The 21461-nt window shown below is 48.4% G+C and overlaps 1 protein-coding gene across 1 annotated transcript in view; it reads left to right on the plus strand.

Annotated features, from left to right (window-relative positions):
• Window positions 1–201: 201 nt before the first annotated feature.
• Window positions 202–21461, plus strand: part of LOC146860809 (sperm-specific sodium:proton exchanger-like) — a 5538638-nt gene continuing 5517378 nt past the window's right edge. The window contains exon 1 of the mRNA XM_085646172.1: window positions 202–394. Within this exon, the coding sequence (XP_085502298.1) occupies window positions 202–394 (193 nt within the window). The remainder of the gene's footprint in view (window positions 395–21461) is intronic.

Here is a 21461-nt window from a genome sequence, read left to right on the forward strand (position 1 = left end):
TAGTTCCTCTTACATTTCTTTCCGCGATTTTAAGTCCTGGGAGGCAGTCGATGATGTGTGGGTTCGGACTTAACCTGCTGACAGACTGAAACGAGATATCAGTTTTGAAAGCACTCGTTCAAACGGCTTTCACGCTGAAGTGACTGTCACTGTAGTTAAAAACGAAGGTCCGCGCACCCTGTTGTAAGAGACGCTGTAGGCATGGCCTCGCGAAACGGTGAGGCCACAGACGGCACTCCGGCCTCTGACTACGATGCCGCTGGCCTTGAATCTGAAAATTACGACGAACATGAAAACTTCACTCACGATGAAAATCACGATTTCGTTGAACACCTCCTGTCAAATGATATGTCCGCTCTTCTCCTCTTCATATTTATGACCTACATGGTGGCAGGTAGGAGTGCTAACACAATATTCCTCAGTTTATAGTATATTTTATGATTTTAGAACAGGGTGTTTGGGAGAATAATTGGTGCCTTTGAAGTAACTCGGCAACTGTGCTTGTCTTAATTTTGATGCTTACCATGTTGTCGTATTAGGATTGGCATTTGTTAATGTTTAACTATTCTGCAAGGGACAAGAGTCAAATACAAATTTTGTGTAAAATCCGAACAATTATTTTTAACATAAGTCTCTAATTAATGAATTTTTTTGCGAGCTTGCATTTTGAAGTTCCTATTTAAAAAAGAAAAAAACTATGGATTTTACTGTTTTTTTCATTTTTTTTTTTTACTGGCATGAACATAATGTACGTAAAATGGAAGTACCGGCCAGGTTTTGCCCCGAAAAGTAAATACCCTACCCAGACTTTGCGTCACTTTGCTCTGACGTAGAATCGTAGTCAAATCTACCCCTGGGAGTCTCCCAAGTCACCTGTGGGGAGCTATTGTTTCTTATTAATGGACCTGGCACTTCTTGCAGGGTCAACCATAGCTTTTTGCCTTCTGTTGCTGTACCCCGTTTTGTTGGCATTAGTACCCTGAGCACCTTTTCACTGCTTACCAGTGGTAAAGGGTTTATGCTCTCTCCCCAAAACAGGATCCAATTAGCCTATGATTGGTACTTGTAATTTACGTGTAAGCCCTTTATAAGTTGTACTACATGTACTTAGGATCTGCACATTAAATGCTACTAGTGGGCTGCCCCCCTCATTGTGCCACTCACTAAAGTAGCCTTTTAAAACATGACTCTGGCTTCTGGTTTTAGCGCCGGGATACTCCTGTTGGAGTGAGTTTTTTGCACTCTTAGTACGTATCCATAACATAACATAACATTAAAGTTTCTTGTTTCGTGCTCTCCTTTTTACAAGGTCCCAAATCCTCTGTTTCTGTTCAGTCATAGGAGGTAACTGTCATTGTCGGTTGGCAGCATTCAGCACTCATATGGACTTCATCTGTCAGTTCTGTTTCTTCTGCTGTAGGTCTGGGCACAGCTTGCAAACAAAAAATCCTTAACCCCTTCAGTGCCCATGACGAGCTGGACTCGTCATGGGCCGCGGTTGCGCTGTGCCCATGACGAGTCCAGCTCGTCATAGACCCCGCCCGCTAATGAAAGCGCCGGCACAGGGCGGGGAAAGGGGCGGGCACTGAAGGGTTAAACAACAAATAGCACTGGTGGAAATTAAATCATCTGGTGTTCGGGTTCTTAGGTGTGGGTGCCAGAGTTTAAGATGACTGCTGCTACCGAGATCAGGCTCTCCTCACCTGCTATGTGAGGCACAGTTGGATTACAAATAGCTGATGGACATCAAGGTTGAAGATATTGCTTGCTGGAGACTGCTATGCCCCTTTCCTGTTCAATTCCTCATCATTGTTGTCAGCATGTCCATCAGAGTGAGAGGCAGAGCTGAGATGGGAATGTCAATGAGGGACTCGAAGGTATCTTTGAAATCTACCACACGTGCAAATTATGGAACAAGGCTCATATGGCTTACAATACTGGCCTGCAACAAATATTCACCACAATTTATGTGCAAATCAGCCTCATTTGATTACAGCATAGATCATATCATGTTACAGAATAATTCATTGTGTAGCTGCAAAGTTAAAACTGTAACATAATTATAAATGTGTTTCTTCTTTTGTGTAAAAAATGTCTGTACCTGTCAATTGCAATTCATATTTTGGAGTTTAATACCCCGCAAAGTAAAATCACATTTTCCTTTTTTGAAGGCTGTTATTCCTCAGAAGTTGTTCTCCCTAATTCTCAAAAAGTGTTATCATCCTTTACTTACATACAATAACAGCTCTGAAAAGTGGAAGTGAGGCTATGAGTTGATTGCGCACAAGGCTGTGTGTAATGGTAGGTAGCTGGGCACATGTTTTGCTTGAACATGAAATACCTTTAAAAAATATAAGAGACGAGGTGTTTGCAAAAAGAGGAACAGCTGATTTAATTAAACAGTGCAACGGGAGAACAGTTACAGACATAATGTCGGAGAACTGTCTCAACTTACAATCGATATGACATGGATTTTTAAACAATTCATTTAATGTCCATTAGTATTGTTAAAAACGTACAAAAAAAGAATCGCCATAGTGCTGGCTGACTGTCTGGCCTCATTGGTGCCATCGTTGATTGGCACAGACCAAAATGGCTTTGTCCTGGCCAGCCCTGAAAATCCATCACTTCTTTAGGGTTGCCACTTATTCCCTGTGCAACTGGCCGCACTCAGGATGTCTGGTGTTGGATCTGGAAAAGGCGTTCGACTCCCTGGAGTGGCCGCTTCCTCTGTCTAATCCAGCTGCTATACATACAACCAACGGCAAGAGTGAAGTCAGGCTCGTATATCTCTAAACCCATACCGATTGGTTGTGGAACTTGTCAGGGATGCCCCCTCTCCCCACTATTTTTCGCCTTGGCGATGGAGTCATTGGCTGTGTTGCTTAGGCAGCAGGGTGCTGAATGGGGCGTACCGCTGGGAGATGGAATACATGCAGTAACATTGTATGCCGATGACATCATGATATTTCTTAAGGATGTCCGTACCCTCCCAGTAGCATTGATGAGCACCCTGGCGACCTTTGCTAATATGCCGGGACTGAAGGTAAACTGGAGTAAGTCCTGCCTATATCCCTTCAGGCATACACAACCGGACCACCAACTTCGATGTGGTGACATAGTATACCCTGGCGACATGTAACGTTCAGATACCTTGGAGTATGCATATATCATAGTCAGAAGGACCTGCTGGAAGGAAACATAGGCAGAGCAATGACGGCACTGCATTCGCAAATGACCTCCTGGCGCACGCTCCCATTTTCAGTTGCAGGCTGCATCGCATTGGTGAAGATGGTGGTGCTCCCCAGACTGTTGTATCACTTCACAAATCTACCCGTTTACGTAACCCCAGTCATATTCCAGAAATTTGAAACTGTCCTATGGGAATTTATATGAAACGGTTCCCGCTGTCGGGTGGCTCTGGCAAAGCTTTATCTCCCGTCTGACAGGGGAGGCCTAGCGGTCCCTAATATTGAGCAGTACTATCTGGCCTCACAGCTCCAGTGGGTGGCCAGGTGACTAGCGGGTCTGCAACTGTCTGACACTACCATGATGGGCCCACCGCGGTCTGTGGGGGACATGCTTTGTTTACTCCATCTGTGCGCCGGTCATCGTCCACCTGATAAACTGCTACTGCAGGTTGCATACAAAACGTATCGTAGGAGCCTGTACATAACTCATGCAGTGACACCTTATGCCCCGGCCTTACCGCTGCCGGGTACGCCTACCAGGGATGGTCTGCTGACAGTTGCGAGGTTAGAGAACTGGCTAAACGTATGTGTGCAGACACTCGGGGACCTCTACCAGGACGGGATGCTCACTCCGTTTGAGGAGCTGGTGGAGGCATGTGAAATGTCACCTGGTCATTTCCTACTCTAATATTTAATCTTGGAACATTGAGAGGTCATTGGGGTGACATGAACACGGAACAGCCCATGCATCATACTATACAATATTTGCACGTTATGGGTTAAGCAGTCATCACACCAGCTGGTTTGCGGAATCACTCCGGCTTCACACCACGGCGCCTATGACCTCTGTTAGACAGAGTTGGAAGTTAGATAAGGGGCGGCCATTTACAGATAAGGAATGGTCAGAAATACTTCTTAGCCCCACATACATTCCGCGCAATGCATGCTTTAAACTCATACAACACTACATAATCCAGAGTGCCTATCTCACTCCTGAGAGAATTAACACATTTTATGGTCAGACAGATGGGGCATGCCCTAGATGCATACAAGTGGGAGCTGATTTATTACAGATGCTATGGCACTGTACCTTTCTAAGCCCATACTGGAGGCGGGTCCGTGAAATATAAGGGGCGATCATGGATCGCCAACTAGAATGTACCTGGTAGGAGTGTATACTGCACCTTTACCCCAGGGGCAAGAAACTGCGGGCAACTTCTTGTTCCTTGACCTGATCATGCCTACAGCTAAGCGTCTCCTAACCAGGAGATGTAAAAGGACAGACCCCCCAACAATACCAGCATAGACACAATCATTCTTAGTGTGGGCCAGGGCAGAGAGCAAGCCACTTTACCTTGAAGATACCCGGGGCCTACGCAAAGTGCCTATTGCGATGCAATGGGAGATTATGGTACAGGACGTATATGGGTCACTGGAGGAAAGCGATGGGGATCCAGTCGCTTTCCCTAGAACTGTTGCGTTAGATATGAATGCACAACCAGTCAATCCTGCTAGTAGCTGATAGATTAGAAGGGCCTTCTTTCCCCTACACATCTGCAGTTGCCCCTTTGAGCCCCTGTCCCTGAGGAATTACTGGACAGAGGCAAGCATGGAGTGGCCTGTGTCTCGACAATACGAACTCATACACATGCAACCACCCCCTCACATCTCCAAACAACACAGTTGCGAATTGTGGGATCTCGACTGAGAAAGAAGTGACACCTGTAAACCCCCCGTACACTATAACAAGGGAAGCGAAGCCTGTCAGAAACGCACTGAAGGAGAAACGCCTTTAGTCACACATGTAATGCCTTGCAGCATTGTGTACATGTAATGGGACACATGAGTTGTAGTATGAACATAATAGAATGCTCAACAGTTTTTGTTACACATGTTTGAATCTGTTGTACAATTTCAAACCATTAGCTCTAGCGAGTACAGGCGGATAACATCCATTATTACCTACTGGCAAGCTCATTGTAGTAATGCACAATGTGTATAGCGGATAGTCACGAATTGTAATGTAAAATTGTGAATAGCAATTAACCAGTAGAACTGTTTAAAACCCTGTATATGAATGAAAATGCTATAAATCTATGTACAAGCTGATGTGTATTAACAAACTTCAATAAACAGATGTTTAAAAAAAATAATAACTCAGGCAATCCTTTTTGGGTGAGGAATGTGAACCGCTGTCTTTGGATCCATAAATTAATGTATTTAATGAGGAATTCGGCTAGACATCGACCTTGCGTGAACACAATGCAGCCACTAGGTAATGAGTCCAAATGCCTGGCCTTTAGAAGCACGTGATCACTGTGTCCTGATTGGCTATGTGTTCCTAACTTCATGTGGCCTTTTTTTTTTTATAGGGAATTTTGGGAGCACACGCATCCCTCTGGCCATGTGTGCCTTACTGAGGCCAATATTCCTGGACCACTGAGGTGTCTCTACGCTTATCTGTGGGATTGATCTGGGGTTTCCAGTTCACACGTTTGTCTGCCATTTGCCTGCTATGTTCTAAGCCCCCGTGACCTGTCAATCAGTGACCTCGGGTCTGGGTCTCAGTGCCTGCCTTGCTACGTATTTCTGAGTCCGGGTTGACGTTGAGTTAATAACGGGCAAATTCTTCAAGAGAGATGCAAATTTGTTTTTATACATGAATGCATCGTTATACATATTGCCATCGACTTTCTCAATATTATCATTCCCCCCTCTAGTTGAATTTTTTACTACACTATCTAACCCATACTGCATGACAGTTACTTTATTGGGGCCTGTTGTTCTTTAGTTTTGACAATTACTACTTTCCTAGTTTCTTGCATTCCACCCAATTTGAGGACAGTGTTTTACAGCAGGTAAACCCCAATTGCACAGAACCACACAAAAACAAGAACACAATGAAAACTGGCAACAACAATGTGTACAGACCGGAAAGCCACCGGGGGAGCCAGGAGAACCAATTCGAGAACCACTCTTGCCCAGGGGCATCTCCCTCCTCAGGCAACTCTCTTTGTAAATGTTGCAGTGCTTGGATGGCAAGAGTCAGTAACCCATTATCCATGTCGTTCCCTGTTATAAATATTCAGCAGGACGCACCAATCTTATCACACACACCTCCCTCCATCGCGGTCATTAAGTCTAACACATACCGATGCTTCATCACCATGAGGCGGATTGCTCTCAGTTCTTCCTTGATTAAATTGAGACAGAGCTCAGTGCTGTTCATCATTTTAAGAATTTCCCACCTGGTTATTTGCAGTCAGTGGGCAGTAGCTTTTGTCTGCACAGTGAAGAAGGGTTTGGACCCTCCTGTCGATACTTGTGTATCCGAGAACATTATGAATTCTTCTGGAATGTCCTTGTACTGACCCCAGGAAAATAATCTGCAGTTCTTTTTTTCATGTGCCTTATGCAGCAAGGTTGTCTTTTTCCTTAGCAGCTGTTTGTACAATTTCGATAGTTCTTGTTTCTTGAATATGAATTCACCTTGAAAAAATTAAAGACGAGACACATTTGGCAAAACAGGAACAGTTGGTTTAATTAAACGCAGCAGCCGAGAGAGCAGGCAACAGAGCTGGGGTCTGAAGACTTTCTCAAAGCACATTGGTTTCGGCTATCTTTTTATACATTACATGAAGCGTCATATAACAATTGTACACTCCTTTGGAGAAAGGATTCTGGGGTATGTTATGGGGTCATAAATCTGATCATTCGATAAGGAGCACAGGTGGGCCTCGACCTTGCTTGGACACAATGTAGGGCCAGCAGGTGCATGTCCAGATGTCCGGCATGGTGGGCACATGATAACTGCGAGTAGAGTGTATGCTGTGTTCTGATTGGCTGTGTGTTCCTAACTTAGTGTGGCATTTGACTTTTTGGTATTTTTGGAAACGCGCACCGCTCCAGCCAAACGTTTTTTATTGGGACCAATCTCCTGAGACAATTTTGGTGTCGCTGCCTATCTGTAGGATCGATCTGGGTTTTCCTATATTCAAGCTTGTCTAAGGGTTACATGTCCCCTTCACCTGTGATCTGTCAATCAGTTGCTTCGGGCCTAGGTTACAGGGTCTACCTGAGCACGTATATCTGACTCGGGGTTGAGGGGGAGATCCTATTGGGTGAATTCAGCAACGGAGATGCAAGCTTGGTTATTATACTCACATATATCATGGTGTACAATGTATTTATCAATGTTAACATTCTTTTCCGGGAATGACCAGGGTTGAGTGCTTATGCTTATGAGGGAACAAAGTCTGCACCATTCTGGGACGAGCTGAGGGTAGTCAAACTCACCGCACTGCCAGTTCATATCCATCAGCGTGGAGGTGCCCCATTGCACATCCAGAATGTGCACGATTGTGCCGCAGTATTTATTGGTGCCCAGTGTAAGCGTTCCCTTACCTCTGAAACATAGGGAATACAGTGAAAGTTTCCATAAAATTAGGGTTTGCCCCTTTTATTCTTGCCAAGTGTATCCACCCACCTAGGTATCCCAGATTTCATGACATGGGGTTTCTATGCTCTTGTTCAACTCTCCCTCATGAGACTTGTTTCCATTCATATCATTGAGGTGGACGACCCTACACAGGAATTCCATGTATGGGGTCCCCTTGTTGATTAAGACCTCCCCAGATACGCTAAGTGCCACCCTTGGACCAAAATTTGAGGCAGGAGCGGATGTGTTTGTGCTTTGAGTTTGCTGTTTTGCTGTCTCCAAGAATCTCTGGCCAAATAGTTTCCTCCCTCATGGTGCCCTTCCTGTGCATACTGTCTAGTTCATTTTGAATATGGTAAGGCTTGGATGAAAAGATATAGAGCCATTGGGTTGATCTTGTATCATGTCAGATTCACTACCACTCTTTGGGGCTCTATCCTGTTGGGTTGGATTTTGGCCTTTTTTCTGCATAGGTATAAGTGGAGAATGCATTTTGCTTTTTCGGGGGCCACCTCCTGGGACAAGTAAAGTCTGTCTGCACCTACTGCATGCTGTCTCAGTGAACAGATGTAACAGAACCTGGCTGATGTCTCAGAGCCCAAGTCAGTCATGTGCTGATACCAAGTGTTGTGAAAAAGGGCGCTGTGTAGTACATGTGGAATGCTAGTGTTAGGGTAGGTGTAATTGTAAGTGACATGGGAGAGATCCCTGTGCCTGCGCTGTGATAGTTTTTAAAAATAATTCCATTTGATTACGCAGTTCTTTAACAGTAGACAGAGGGTATATAGAAGTGCAATAATACATATCTTGTTATTGAACATTGCAGATCTTGTATGTGAATCCAGGGGAGGTGTCTGTGGTCCTCTGCTGAGTGGGTTGTCTTGTTTAATAGTTCAAAAAGTTCATGATGCAGTACGTAATCTTGATTCGCTCACTTTAGATCTGTGTTGGGGTGTTGATGTGGCAGCTGAAAAAGTGATGCACTTGGAGGTTCGATTGTAGACCTACTAGATAATAGCTTAGTTCATTCAGAATAATTGCATGTGCCATACTCAATGATTTTTGTTCAGGTTTCCTGTGCTTTCCATTAGGGGTGTGTTCTCCACACTCTATTCAACCAAGCTTTAGTGAGAGACCAGAAGGTGACCCCTATCGTGGTATCTTTTTGATAGTTGAAACTTAAATGTGGCTTATTGGTAATCAGGTAAATTAATCTATTTTACAAGCGATTGAGCCGCCTCTCCCCCTTTTTCTTTGTACCTAACTGGGTGCTTGGATTAGTGCGAAATGTTTATGGAGTGATCCGGTGATCATAGGGATGGAACCTATCAGTTAGGGTTTTATGGTCGCCGCCAGTTTTCTGAGACCTTCTCCCTCCTGGTGTGTGCATGGGGTCGCCATCGCTGCAGTCTGTTTTCAAACTACACATGCGCTGGACTGTGCGAGGAGGGGGCGTGATGCTGCTGAGTGTTGTTGCTGCTTGTAACATGCCCTGAAATCATGTGTGTTTATTCTTTTCCGTTTATGGCATGCAAGATATCTCAACTCCACCTTTTCTCTAGAGACTTCTTTTTGGGCTCCTTTTATTGGGTTTTGGGTGCTTCCCTAGATCTTGTGTGATCAACTATCTCACTTATCATGAGGTTGATGGGGCTGGAAAGGTGTTCCTTGACCCCATGTACCCCTGATTCTGCCATCTTGTGGTGTCTGAGTTCGGAACTTACTCCGGATGGTGTATGTAAGGCCTGGTGCATTGGTCAATTGCTAGACCTGATATGGAGACAAGGGCGTTCTACATTCTACTCTTGCCTGGAGCCATGTTGAACTTTGCGGACTCCCCTCTCCCAGGCAAACCCCTCACCCTTGGACCACGTCTTTTTTCAGTGCATTTTAATCTGTGGTTCCTTGCTTGTAGCTGTCTTGTCGCTAGGGACTTCTAACTAGCAACATTATCCGGTTGCTATTTTGGAGGGGCATGGCATGGCAATGAGACTTTTAAAAACCCAAAGGAAAGAAAAGGAACTTGGGGAGCCCGGGGCCAAGGGCAAGAGCTGTCACTGAACTTTGCCTAGGGATGATGACTAAACTAGGACTGCCTCGCAATTCTGGGACATCTGGGTAAGCTCCCGACTGACTCGATGCTATGTGGGAACCTCGCAACTTATTGGTTCTTGTGCGTATGCTGTGGAGGTTATGGGATCTTCCCTATCATACAGGAATCCTCTCCTATCACTTGATGCCAGCTTCGATTTAGAACTGAAAGGTGGCTTCCTTTTGGTAGGAGGTTTCTCGTTTTTGGAGGGGATGTAGGAGCTTCATGCCACGAAGGAAACATGGGTCCTGGGCTGGATGCCCGCGAATGGGAACCTTTTGTTTTGCTGATTGGAACTCATCCCTATGTGATTTTGGATGTGAGACCTGGGTGCCTGTTTTTAAGTACTTTGTCTGGGAGTCGCCCCTCGTCAGGCTGCCCTCCCCCATGGGGTCTAGCCAGGCAACCCATCCTGTGGTATCAGTAGCCGAGTGGGGCATTGGTTCCCACATGCACCCTTAATGGTGAACTTTAGTGAGGATACCCTATTGACAGAATACCTACATCTGCCCTGAATCCCCAAATGCAAGTAAATGCTAGTATTCCCATTGTTATCTTATTGGTCCTGCTGGTTTTGGTGCACCAAAGTTTTGGGATGTGGGTGGTTTTTACTATGGGGTTTTCTCTTACTGTTTGTGTGAAGGCATTACCTCCCCAGACAGTTATCCCTCCCTGCAGAGGCTGTGGCCCCAGTCCCTGTGGTGCTAGCTTCCCTGTCTGTGGTTGTTGTTGACACATGTTTGTCCAATTACCTGATCCCTGTTGTGGTGATGCTGTGGCTCACGGACCTGCCTCCACCTAGGTGTAAGGTGCATTCAGAATTTTCTGGGCTTGGTTTTGTGGATGAGGATTTTGTGGTGGCTGGCCTTGGCCCATCGATCTCTGGTATGCTTTTAACCAGAATCTGTCTGCCAGGTGGCCCATCTTGTGGCACTATTAACATTCCCTAGGGTCTGGTTGCTGCCAGTGCAGCACTCTTGAGTGTGGTCCAATTTAGCAATGTCTCTCTGGGCTTGTTCCTGTTTGGGGATTGTCTTCGTGGGTTGCAAAGTGGGGGGTGTGTGTGTCTTCCCACCCATCTCGTACTCTGTTTTTCTCCCCATGCGGTCAGCAGGGACATTTCCTTGCGGAGGCTTTTTGTCTCCTTTTTTTGCAGCATTTTTTATGGTAGCTACTCATTCAGGTATTGTATTCAACAGCAGAAAGGGGTCCTTAGGTGTGGTGAGTTCACCATATAGCACCAGGCAGCCTCGTCTTCGGCACTTCCGGGTGCATGGAGGTGCTGTGATGTTGGCATAGTCTGAGCTCTGCGTTTCAAAAAGCATATGGGATCTAGCCGTTAATGCCATTGTCTCCACATGCATTGTTCCCGTGTCGTGTTCTGTGTCAGGGAACCTAACGGGCGTGTATGTAGCGTAATCACGACCCTCTCCCCCCACATACCCATTTGGCTTTAAAGGTTTTTGTCTTTTTAGCTGTCTCAACTAGGAGGTAGTGCGTGCCACGTGCCCACTGCCGAACAAGTTTGCACATATCCTAGAATTTCCCCATGTATTCCAAGACCACCTTAGCAAAGGTGGTCTGGTTGGTAGGGAGCGGCTTTGCTCGCATTCTTGTGATGTGAGGGTGGTTCGGTGCCAAGGGTTCTAAGGGGGGAAGCTCCTGGGGAGGAGCAGGCCATGTTCTTATCATCGAAAACCGGATTGATTCTTAGTTTGGTCAGCAAATCTCATCCTAATAAATTAGTGGGGGATGAAGGAGAATATAATAACTGTCCTTTCACACTATTCCCTCCTATCTCTAGTTCGAGGTGTTTCGTGAAGGGTCTTTGACACCGTACCTGAGAACCCTTGTATGACTGTAGTGTCTTTTGAGAAAGGGATCATCCCTTCCCTTAGGCATGACTTTGTCACCCCTTTATCTATTACAATATTGTATGGTGTACTGTTCACAAGTACCATGAGTACTGGTTCTACTTCCTGCCAGCCCGTGGTTGGCAACATGAAATGTGTGTGGTTGTGGGCCTCTTCTTCCTCGAGCATCAGTTCCCGTCTTTCTCCCTTGTTGTTGGCTGGGCAAGTCCTGTAGTCTCACCCTCATCATCGGTTCCCAGGGGACTGGTGCCCCCATCTTCACTGCCGCTAGCTGTATAACTGTCTAGAACTGTTACAAATTTCCCTGTCACTCATATGTGTTCACCTAAACCAGTGGGAGCACATGTTCTTTGTGCCGCTGGGGTTCTATTTTTTATTTATTTATTTAGATAGTTTTATATAGCACGAACATGACCACTGAGGGTATCAGAGCGCTTTACAGATTGTGCAGTAGGACTAGTACATGCAAACACAAATAATCAACATATCGACAAGTACATAGACTTAGAATGTCCAACATTCTCAAGAGCCTAGCATCTAGGACACAAAACATCGTCGAATGACCCTGGAGTCAAGTGGGGAAGGCAGACTGAGGCAGATATTTCTTCATTAGGAGCTCTTTAACTTCTGATTTGAAGAGGACAGAGGAAGGGATCACCCTGACTTCGGGGGAAGAGAGTTCCAGATCCTTGGCGCCATACCTGAAAATGTTCAATTATAAGTCTTTTTTTTCCTGAATTTTTGTGGTTTGAGTAAGAGGGTACTGGCACTTCTGGAGGCTCTTGAACCACATGAGAGCTCCAGTTTCTGAGCGAGGTACATCGGGGTCTTGAGGTGGATGGCTTTGTGTGTCATGCATGCAATTTTCAGCTGTATCCGAGCTTCATAAGGGAGCCATTTCAGAACTAGCAGGTCCGGAGAGATGTGGTTGAATTTTTTTGTGCCTGTTACGAGCCTGGCCGCAGCATTGAAGGTCACCCTAAGGGGAGCCGTTTTCACTCTGGGCAGGCCACACAGCATAGCGCTGCCATAGTCCAGCTTTGCAATCACCAATGCTTGCACTGCAACCTTTAGGTCATGAGCAGGGAGATAGGGTTTGGACTTCCTAAGGATGCTGAGTTGGAAGTTCGCTCCTTTGGTGAGGGAACTGATGTGTTTTTGCATGTTCAGACTCTTGTCTAGTATGATACCAAGCGAGGATGCCGAGTCCACGAGGTGAGGTCTGCAGTTAAGAGCCATAAGCTGATTCAACCATTCTTCAATGACCGGGGTTTGCTTAAGGGGTGCAATAAGTAGGAATTCTGTTTTTAGAGCATTTAGTTTCAGGTGGTTACATGTCAGCCAGCTTTGTGTTTCCAGTAGGACTGAGTTGAGGGACTGAATGTCCTCAGGGGAGGCGATCTTCATGTATAATTGAGTATCGTCCGCATACATGTGATAGTGAATGCTGGATGATTTCAGCATTTCTGTTAGAGGCTCCATGAACAAGTTAAAGAGCGTGGGCGAGAGTGCTGAACCTTGGGGAACCCCCAGCGATACCGGTGCAGGATGGGACAGGGATTGGTTCACCTTGAAGCGTTGAGAGGTATTCAGGAGGAACGACGAGAACCAATTAAGCACAGGCCCCGACAACCCCATCCTGTGTTCCAGGAGGTCAATTAGAGTATCATATTTGACAGTGTCAAATGCTGACGAAAGGTCAAGAAGGATTAGTAGGCACGACTAATTGTGGTCCAGCATTTTTTTTTTTTTTTTTTTTTTTTGAAACCGTTTATTACAAAATTCAAAGAATATACAAAGATGGGCCTACAACCTTCAGGCCGGCCGCTAGCAAACAAGAGGAGCATATGATACACACAGTAGAACGCATGCTGCGGCAAAGGGAAACGTACAGGAGTTAGCAGCGTTGATGGCCACACCATCCGGACCCCACATAACGGTTTCTTTTTAACATAAATAACAACAAAAAATCAAACCACAAGGCAACCCACAATCGAAAACAGCAGCATGTGCTCCCCTAGAAGGGGGACCCTACCAATCCATAGGAGTAGCAAGGGGGGGAGAAGGTCAGGGCAGGGACTGGGTGGACTCAGTGCCCGGTACCGGAGAGCTAAACCGGCTAATGGATCGGCAGGCGATGGATCGGGCAATAACGGTGGGGTACAGATTCCCCCGCGGTGTGGTCCAGCATTCTTAACGCGTCATCGACAATGTGCGTTAGGGCCGACTCTGTGCTATGGCCCGAGTCGAAACCAGATTGGCATTGGTCCAGGAGATGGAAATGGTCGATATGGTTGCAGAGTGTCACACGCATACTCCGCTCACCTCCAGACATGTGCGGCGTCCTCCCGTCTCCAGCCGACATGTCCCTTCCGGTGGCGATCTGTAAGGCATGGTCCTGGGTGGAAGGGTGGTGGGCCCGCAAATGCAAGGAGGAAGAGAGTTCTGACGTTTAGCGCGTGGAGCGCACAGTCGGAAGGGGGCTAAAGACTACAGTTCCCATGAGGCAGAGCGGAAGTTCAGTGATTGCTTGATGGGAAGGAAACACATGACCCGGAAGCGGAGGAGTTCAAAAGAGCCTCCGGTGTCGATTTCGGTGCTGATTATTCTTCGTTTCTGCAGCGCGCTGCGCTGCCTGCCCCTGTTACTTCCTTGGTACCGGTAAGGGTGCACATGCACCATTAGTACGAGACTTATGTATGGAAAGCGACATTCGCTTTACTGGCATTATTGTGGGAACCTTGACTTGAGATACTTCGGAACATTTGGCCAGCAGTGTGTGTGTGGAGTGTCTTCAACCTACATAACGGTCTGTGTCCAAAACTTGTTGCACGCTAAACTACGAAGCACCAGTGGGTGCATTAGGTGTTTAGGTATATGTACCAAATGAAACAGAGGATTGCGCACAAATGATATGGCATTATATATTATTTCCTGGACAGTAAACCAAAAGAATTCTTTTGGGTGATTGTTTTTTGTATATTTCTAACACGGGGTTCAAGAGGCGGCCTTCTGCTCTTCCCCTGTGAAGCGGACACTGCCAGGCCTGATGGTGTGTACAATACCATAGTGAATGTTATGTTGTATATGATACATGTATATGCGTCATCTAATGCTTCTTGCGAAACCTGGTGACTAAGGTTCCTTCTGTTTTGACCCCTTTTCTAGCGCAATCCCTCTTTCCCTGCGAACCTAAAGATAAGGTTATTTATACAGTCCTTCTTGGAACGAGGAAGTTATTTACTTTACAGGTACGCAAAGCACCATAGGTAGCAAGAAGGATTCTGGGGGTAAATTTGTACTTACCTGTGTTGTTTTTTTGCTTTACAGATCTCCCTCTCTGCAGTCCCCTTCCTTTCCTTCCCCCACTTGATCATCCCACTCACCTGTGCTAATATAGCATTCAGGGTTGGGAGTGTCGAGAGGTGGACCCCTTTTTGGCATCGAACCGTTCCTGGGGAATCACCAAGCTGACACAGAGTTGGGCAAGCACACATTTCTCCAGGAGCTTTGCTAAGGTGGAGATGTTGGAGATTGGGCGGAAGTTATGAAGGTGCGAGGGATCCGTAGTAGGTTTCTTTAATATCTGAGTGACTTGACCCATTTTTAGGCGATCTGGAAAACGCACCTTGCTGCAGTGATGTGTTGACTATCGTAGTCCACAATGTTAGTAGGGAGAATCTAACTTCCCGGAAAAGGTTTGATGGCAATGGGTCATTGTAGTGGTTGGAAGGTTTTAGAGTCTACAGCGTTTTGCGTATAGCGCATTCTTACAAGGTTTGGAAGAGACTCCAGGAGGCATTGTTTTTGGGGAGGTTTGGTTGCGCCGGGACCATCAAATCCCTAGCAGGTGTGCATAGGGGGTTTAGTGGACTGATTGACAGGTGGTTACAGGCCAATCGTAGTTCAGTTTCAATCTTACTGGTCTTATCTGTGAATTTGCGAATTCTTTGCAGTTGGGCAATGCCCCTTGACCCAGTGATGCGGAGTTCGGATGACTATTGGCTTGGGACTTGATCAGTTCGAACAGTTTTTTTGGTCGTTTTTTTTGCTTGGTCTAACAGAGTTCTGAAAAAGGTGGCCATCGAGCATCTGATGCGTTAATTATAGGTGCTTCTCAGGGATCTTAGGTGGTAGAAATGCTCAAGGGATAGATTGTACCGCCACAGCCTTTCAGCAAGTCTTAGGTGTCTTCTATATGAATTAAGACTATCAGTAAACCATGGTTTGGAGAGTTTAGAGGAGATTCTTTTGAGCTGTAGTGGACCGACCGAGTCTAGTACATTGAGCATTGTGTGATTATAATGGGCCGTAAGGTCGTGGACATCCGACATGTTCGGTGGTGGGGGCAGGATCTTATCATAGAGAGCAGTCAGATCATGCGGGTTGATGTTCCGTAGGCATCCTTTCAACTGTTTTGGGTTATTTGGTTGGGCTTTACTTGTTCTTACCAAATCCAGGATACGGAAGGTGATGCAATAGTGATCTGTTCAATCACACAGGAGGATAGAATCCAGGCGGATGGAGTTGGGCTTACCAATGACGAGATCTAAGGTAGCTCCTTTGATATGCGTGGGTCTGTCACAGATTTGGATTAGGTTGAGGTCAAGAAGGAAGGATTTAAGGCTATTGATCACCACATCATTTACATCATTCCAATGGAGGTTGAAATCTCCAGGAAGATTTGGGAGCCATGGAAGTCTACGTTGACTGAGATAATGTCCATGATCTATTCTGTGAAGGGAAAGTTGTTGCAAGGGTGTTGGTAAAACGTGTGCAGTTTGCAGGAGTGATTGTTGCTTGCAGTCACTTCAATGCATAGGTATTCCCAGGACGGCAGAAGGTCAGTCACTGTAAGATTGCTCTGATGTAAACATGCAATGCCTCCACCTTGCCCTAAGGATCTGTCCAACCTAATGATATCATAGTTGGGAGGTATTAAGAGGTCCAGGAAGGGGTAGCTGAGTCATTAAGCCAGATTTCCGTCAGCATTACAAGGTCAAGATCCTGGGCCAGGGTGAGGTTGGCAATGTCCGCAGCGTGTTTAGCTGCCGATCTACAATTTAGGAGCACGCATTTGAGACTAATGATGGCGTCTGTTTGAGCGGGAAGCTTGGTGGTGACTCGCGTGAGGTTGTTCTCATTTAAGGTTCTAGTGTTAGGCCTATGTTCCGTGAAGGGATCCTTGGGGATGGATTCAATTTGTTGCAAGTTTGCTATGGAGGGTGTGTGAGCTGGAACATAAGAATGTAGGAGAGAATGAATATCTGTATCGGACAGGGAGGCTCTGCATCTGGAAATACGCGCAGTCATTAGGGAGCGGAGCAGAGGCCCACCTATGAGGGCGAGCGGAGATGGTGATTTTTGGTGGTGGTGCAGCTTGGACTGGAGTTTGCAGACAAGGCCTTAGTGATATGTAGTAGACTGCGGACCTCTGTCTTAAGTTGTTGTAGGCAGAGTGCTATCTCGCTCAGGCGGCCTTCCAGTGAGGTGTGTGGATGGGATTGGGAGGCACGGTCCCCGGGATTCTGGAGCGGGAGAGAGCTAGTGAAGTCAGGGGAAAGTAGGGCGGGTGGAGACTTCATGTGTCTAGCGGGAAGAGATTCTGGACACTGGAGCTGTCTGCTCGGAATGGATAAGCTAGGGGAGGAGCTAGTGAGGTCAGGGGAAAGAAGTGTGGTAGGCAACTGGATGAGCACAGCGGGAAAAGATTCTGGGCAGTGGATCTGCACGCTCGGAATGGGTATGGAAGGGGAGGAGCTAGTGAGGTCGGTGGAAGGTAGGGCAGTAGGCGACTGAATGTGCCCCAAGGGAAGGGAATTCTGGGAAGTGGAGCTACAAGCTCTGGAGGATGGGTAGGATAGGATAGGAGAGGAGGAGAATGATGGATAGAGACCACTGGAGGCCTGTGGGAGCCTGATGGGAGTGGGAATTAGGCTGGAGGAAGGCGACTTGGGGAGAATCAGTGCAGTGTTATACGCAGTGGGACTGGGGGGGTTAGGGCTAGCTAATCATAAGGGGGGGAGCGGGGGGATTCGCGAGATGACTGTACTGGCGCAGCTCGTTCAGTGCGGGCATTGCGAGGGAGTTGTTATTAGGAGTTAGGGTAGGAAGAGGGGTGTCCATCGAGGCAGATGTGGGATCAGCGGGTGGTGATGTCGAGGTAGGGGATAGTGTCTGCGAGTGCTAGGGGACCACGGGGGGGTCCCGCCCATCTGCTGTGGGCGGGATTGACGCTAGCCACTGTATTCAAGATGGTGGGGAAAAATGTGTCAAATAACATTCAATTGCGGTCAGAGGCTTGTATAAGAATGGTTCCATTTTTGTAGCGGGAGATGGTGGTTTCAGCTCTGTAATCCGCAGAGGGCGCGACTATCAATCTAAGACCATGTGGTGTTTCCAGAGAAGTGGAGATCTTGAGAAGAGAGTGAATGACCTTCCGCCATTCAGCATGATGTTTGGTGTAGAAGATGAGGTCACTTATGGTAGCACCCTTTCTGATAGAGAAGTAGGGGTCTCAGATGAGGGTTTCCGTATGTGATTTAGGTAGTCTATTTTTGAAGTTTTTTGCCGCATTTTTAGTTAAGTTTGGGGGGTATTTGATTCAGAAAGCGTTGTGAGAAGTCGGTTCCAGGTTGGGCGAGAAGAGGATCGGAAGTGTAGGCTCTGAAGACAGCCATGCGTTTAAAGCGGTCCAAGAGGCCATTAACGTTCCAGGACATGATGCGCAGGGGGGCGCTTACTAAAGGTTTGTCAGACATATTGTTTGGTATGGCATTGGGACTACAAGTCCGAAAGGGGAGGTCCGGTCTGCTTGTCTTATCGGGTGCATGCCAGGGTGCTTCGTGAGTGCTAGTGCAACAGAACTAAAAAGCAAAAAACACAAAATTGAAGAAAGAACTCGGGACAACCGTCTCACCACCTCCTCCCCCCACCCTCACCCACCACCCTACACTTCAGGAACGGAAGTATCTGTCGCCCTACCAACAAACCAATGAGTAAACAACCAAACTAAAACGCTTGGGAATGGGAAAGCGTGGAGGACCTCTCCTCAATTCAGGATGCACATAAACAAGTCCATCAGGAAGAAAAGGAATGTGTTGAGACCGGGCACGTTCTCCGGTTGCGGAGCCAGGCCCGGCAGGCAGAGATGAGTTCAAGCCGGGTCTTTCAAGTGCATCGGGCTGCATGAGAGGTCTGTGTCCGGGAGATCCTGCAAGGAGGGTCGGAGCAAAGCACCACCACGGTCCAGGTGATCGGATGAGCCTGAGCACCTCCCAGTTGAAGGTTTGCCAAAGAGCAGTATTGGCTGAAGGGAGCGGCCCGGTAGAGAGTCCAAACGGGTCCGTCTCTGTCCATGGTGCCTGCGAGAGCGGTTACGTTGAGGCTGGGGGCCAGGAGGCGTGAGACGAGCAGGCCCACCCCCGGCCCACCCAGGAGTGGACCTCGGTCATCAGTGCGTTACGGGCATTCCTCCGTCGCCCAGGTCCAGGCTTCTGTTGGATTATCAAAGAACAAAGTCTTTTTGGCGAACACCACTCGCAGGCGCGCAGGGAAAAGGATCCGATACTGGATATTGAGCGCACTCAATTTTTGTTTAACTTCGTCGAAGCAGCGGCGCTGATTCTGGACCTCACGGGTGTAGTCCAGGAAAATCATGATAGCGCGATTTTCATAGAGGAGCCGTTGCTGTTTACGGGCTTCAGACAGGATGGCGTCCCGGTCTTTGAAATTAAGGATACGCATTATGATTGGTCGGGTGGCCGCACCCGGCAGCGGCTTAGGAGCCAGGGACCTGTGGGCCCGCTCAATCGTGAACCATGGAGAAAGGGAGCACTCGGGGACCCATGATCTTAGCCATTTCTCCAGAAAGTCCGCCGTGCGTCCCTGCTCTGCCCCCTCCGGGAAGCTCACTAGGCGGAGATTGTTGCGCCGGGATCTGTTCTCTGCATCCTCCGCCCGGCGGGGCAACTCCTGAGTAATCCCTGAAGACGGTCCACCTGCCCCTTCAGTCGCTGTACATCATCCTCCATGGAGGAAATGCGGGTTTTAGTCTCTTTGATCCGGTCAGTGGCGCTCCGGAGATCTTGCCGGATAAGAGTCATGTCCACTCGCACCTCCGTTGTCTTGCCCTCTGCCGAGGTCTGTGGAGCATGGATGACTTGCAGGATAGTAGTCAAGTCCGCAAAAGGCGGAGGCTCCTACTCCGCAGCTCCTCCGGTTGCGCCCGCTTCCAAGGTGGTGAAACAGTCCATTTTAGTTTGGGTGGCAGGAGCCTTTGCTGATCTGTCTGTTCTGCCCATGGTAGCACGCCGAGGAGCCGCAGCGCCCGCTGCCCTGCAGGTGGGTCACGCAGCGGGGGGACCCGCAAACCCCCGTGGGCGGCCCAATATTAGGCAGGAGGGGCAACCAGCGCCGAGGTGCGGCCCGGACCAAACAGCCGCCGCCCAATGTGTGAGGCCGACTCCGTCGCCCCGGACAAAATGACTCCTCAGGAAGGATTGGAGGGGAGGAAAGGAGAAAGTCCAGGCCCAGGGCCGCAGGCAGGGCCTGCCAGCCAAGGCCACAAACCATTCAACTCAGGCGGCAATAGGAGAAGCGACAGGCAGCCCCACCCCCCGGGGCCACAATTCCTGGGTGCGGTGGCGCGGGGGATAGGGGGGCCCATCGCTTCCAGAGCCTCAGCCCAGCGTGGTGGACTCGGGGGCAAGGCGGATACTCCCCAGTGGAGGTCCCCACAGGCAGACGGGTTCCGCTCGGTGAGCGTGGCTTAAGGCCCCAGCAGCAGGTCAACAGCCGTTGATATGGCCTGGGTGGGGGCCCAAGATGTGATACATGGACAGGGAAAATCTTCCTCCGTGCCTGCTCCAGCAAAGGTACCAGGCCAAGGGCAGCCATCCCGTGGCCAACAAGGCGGGAAGGGATCAGTTACGGGCTACCCGCCACTCGGTTTCGCAGCCGATGATGAGCCCGGGACCACCCTCAGCCCAGGCCACCGCTTGGCCAGAAGCGTAGTTTCAAGGCCCCCACCAGCCCGGAGGGGGAGCCGGCCTCGGTAGCGTGTGGTCTTGGAAAGAGATCCGCTCGGGTCGGGTAATGAGCAGGGCCGCTTAGGGACAGGTCCCTACCGAAACCGGCCTCTTGGTGTGCGGGGGGGCCCAAATGAACTGTCCCTGGACCCCACTGCCGCGAAGGACTCACCCGTTCGCCGCCCGCCACTCCTCAGTCCAGTGTCTGTCAGCGGCTCTTCTCCGTGCACCAGGACCCACCGCTTCACTCCACGGCCCCTGCCGCCCGATATAGCAGCCGATCTCACGGCCGCTCCGCCGGAGGGGGCCGAGTCACAGGCGTGTCGTACTTTGGTATTTGGGACCCCGTAGGAGACAGGGCCCTACCCCTGTTTATTCATGTATTAGCAAACCGCGATTGGTCAATGCGGTATGTACAAGCGCTTTGCATAACGTCCCATTGCCAAATGCACTATGTATACGTTATTATACATTGACTCCGTGGGTTCCATCTTGGAGCGGTGGCCATCTTGTCATTGCCCTCACATAGACAAACACATTATAAGCAAGTACGGGCCTTCAGAATACATGTACTTTCTGCTTGACTTCTCCATGACCTGGGCAGCTGGTCTCCGCTGCCCCAGGTCAGTCCGGTCTCACGAGCTCCCCTTCCTCCGGCCACCTGTGATTAGCATCAGGGCTTGACACACCATAAAGTCCTTTCATCGCACACAAGCCTCCGGCTAATCACTTTCGCACCTGGTTGTTCCTGCTTTATGGCCTGTTTCTCAAAACAGGAGATGCTCATGTTTATTGGGGTCAGTTGATATCTGATGTGGGATCTGAGCCTTGCTGGGT

The sequence above is a fragment of the Triturus cristatus genome, chromosome 3_1 (assembly GCF_964204655.1).
Source record: "Triturus cristatus chromosome 3_1, aTriCri1.1, whole genome shotgun sequence".
Taxonomy (NCBI): domain Eukaryota; kingdom Metazoa; phylum Chordata; class Amphibia; order Caudata; family Salamandridae; genus Triturus; species Triturus cristatus.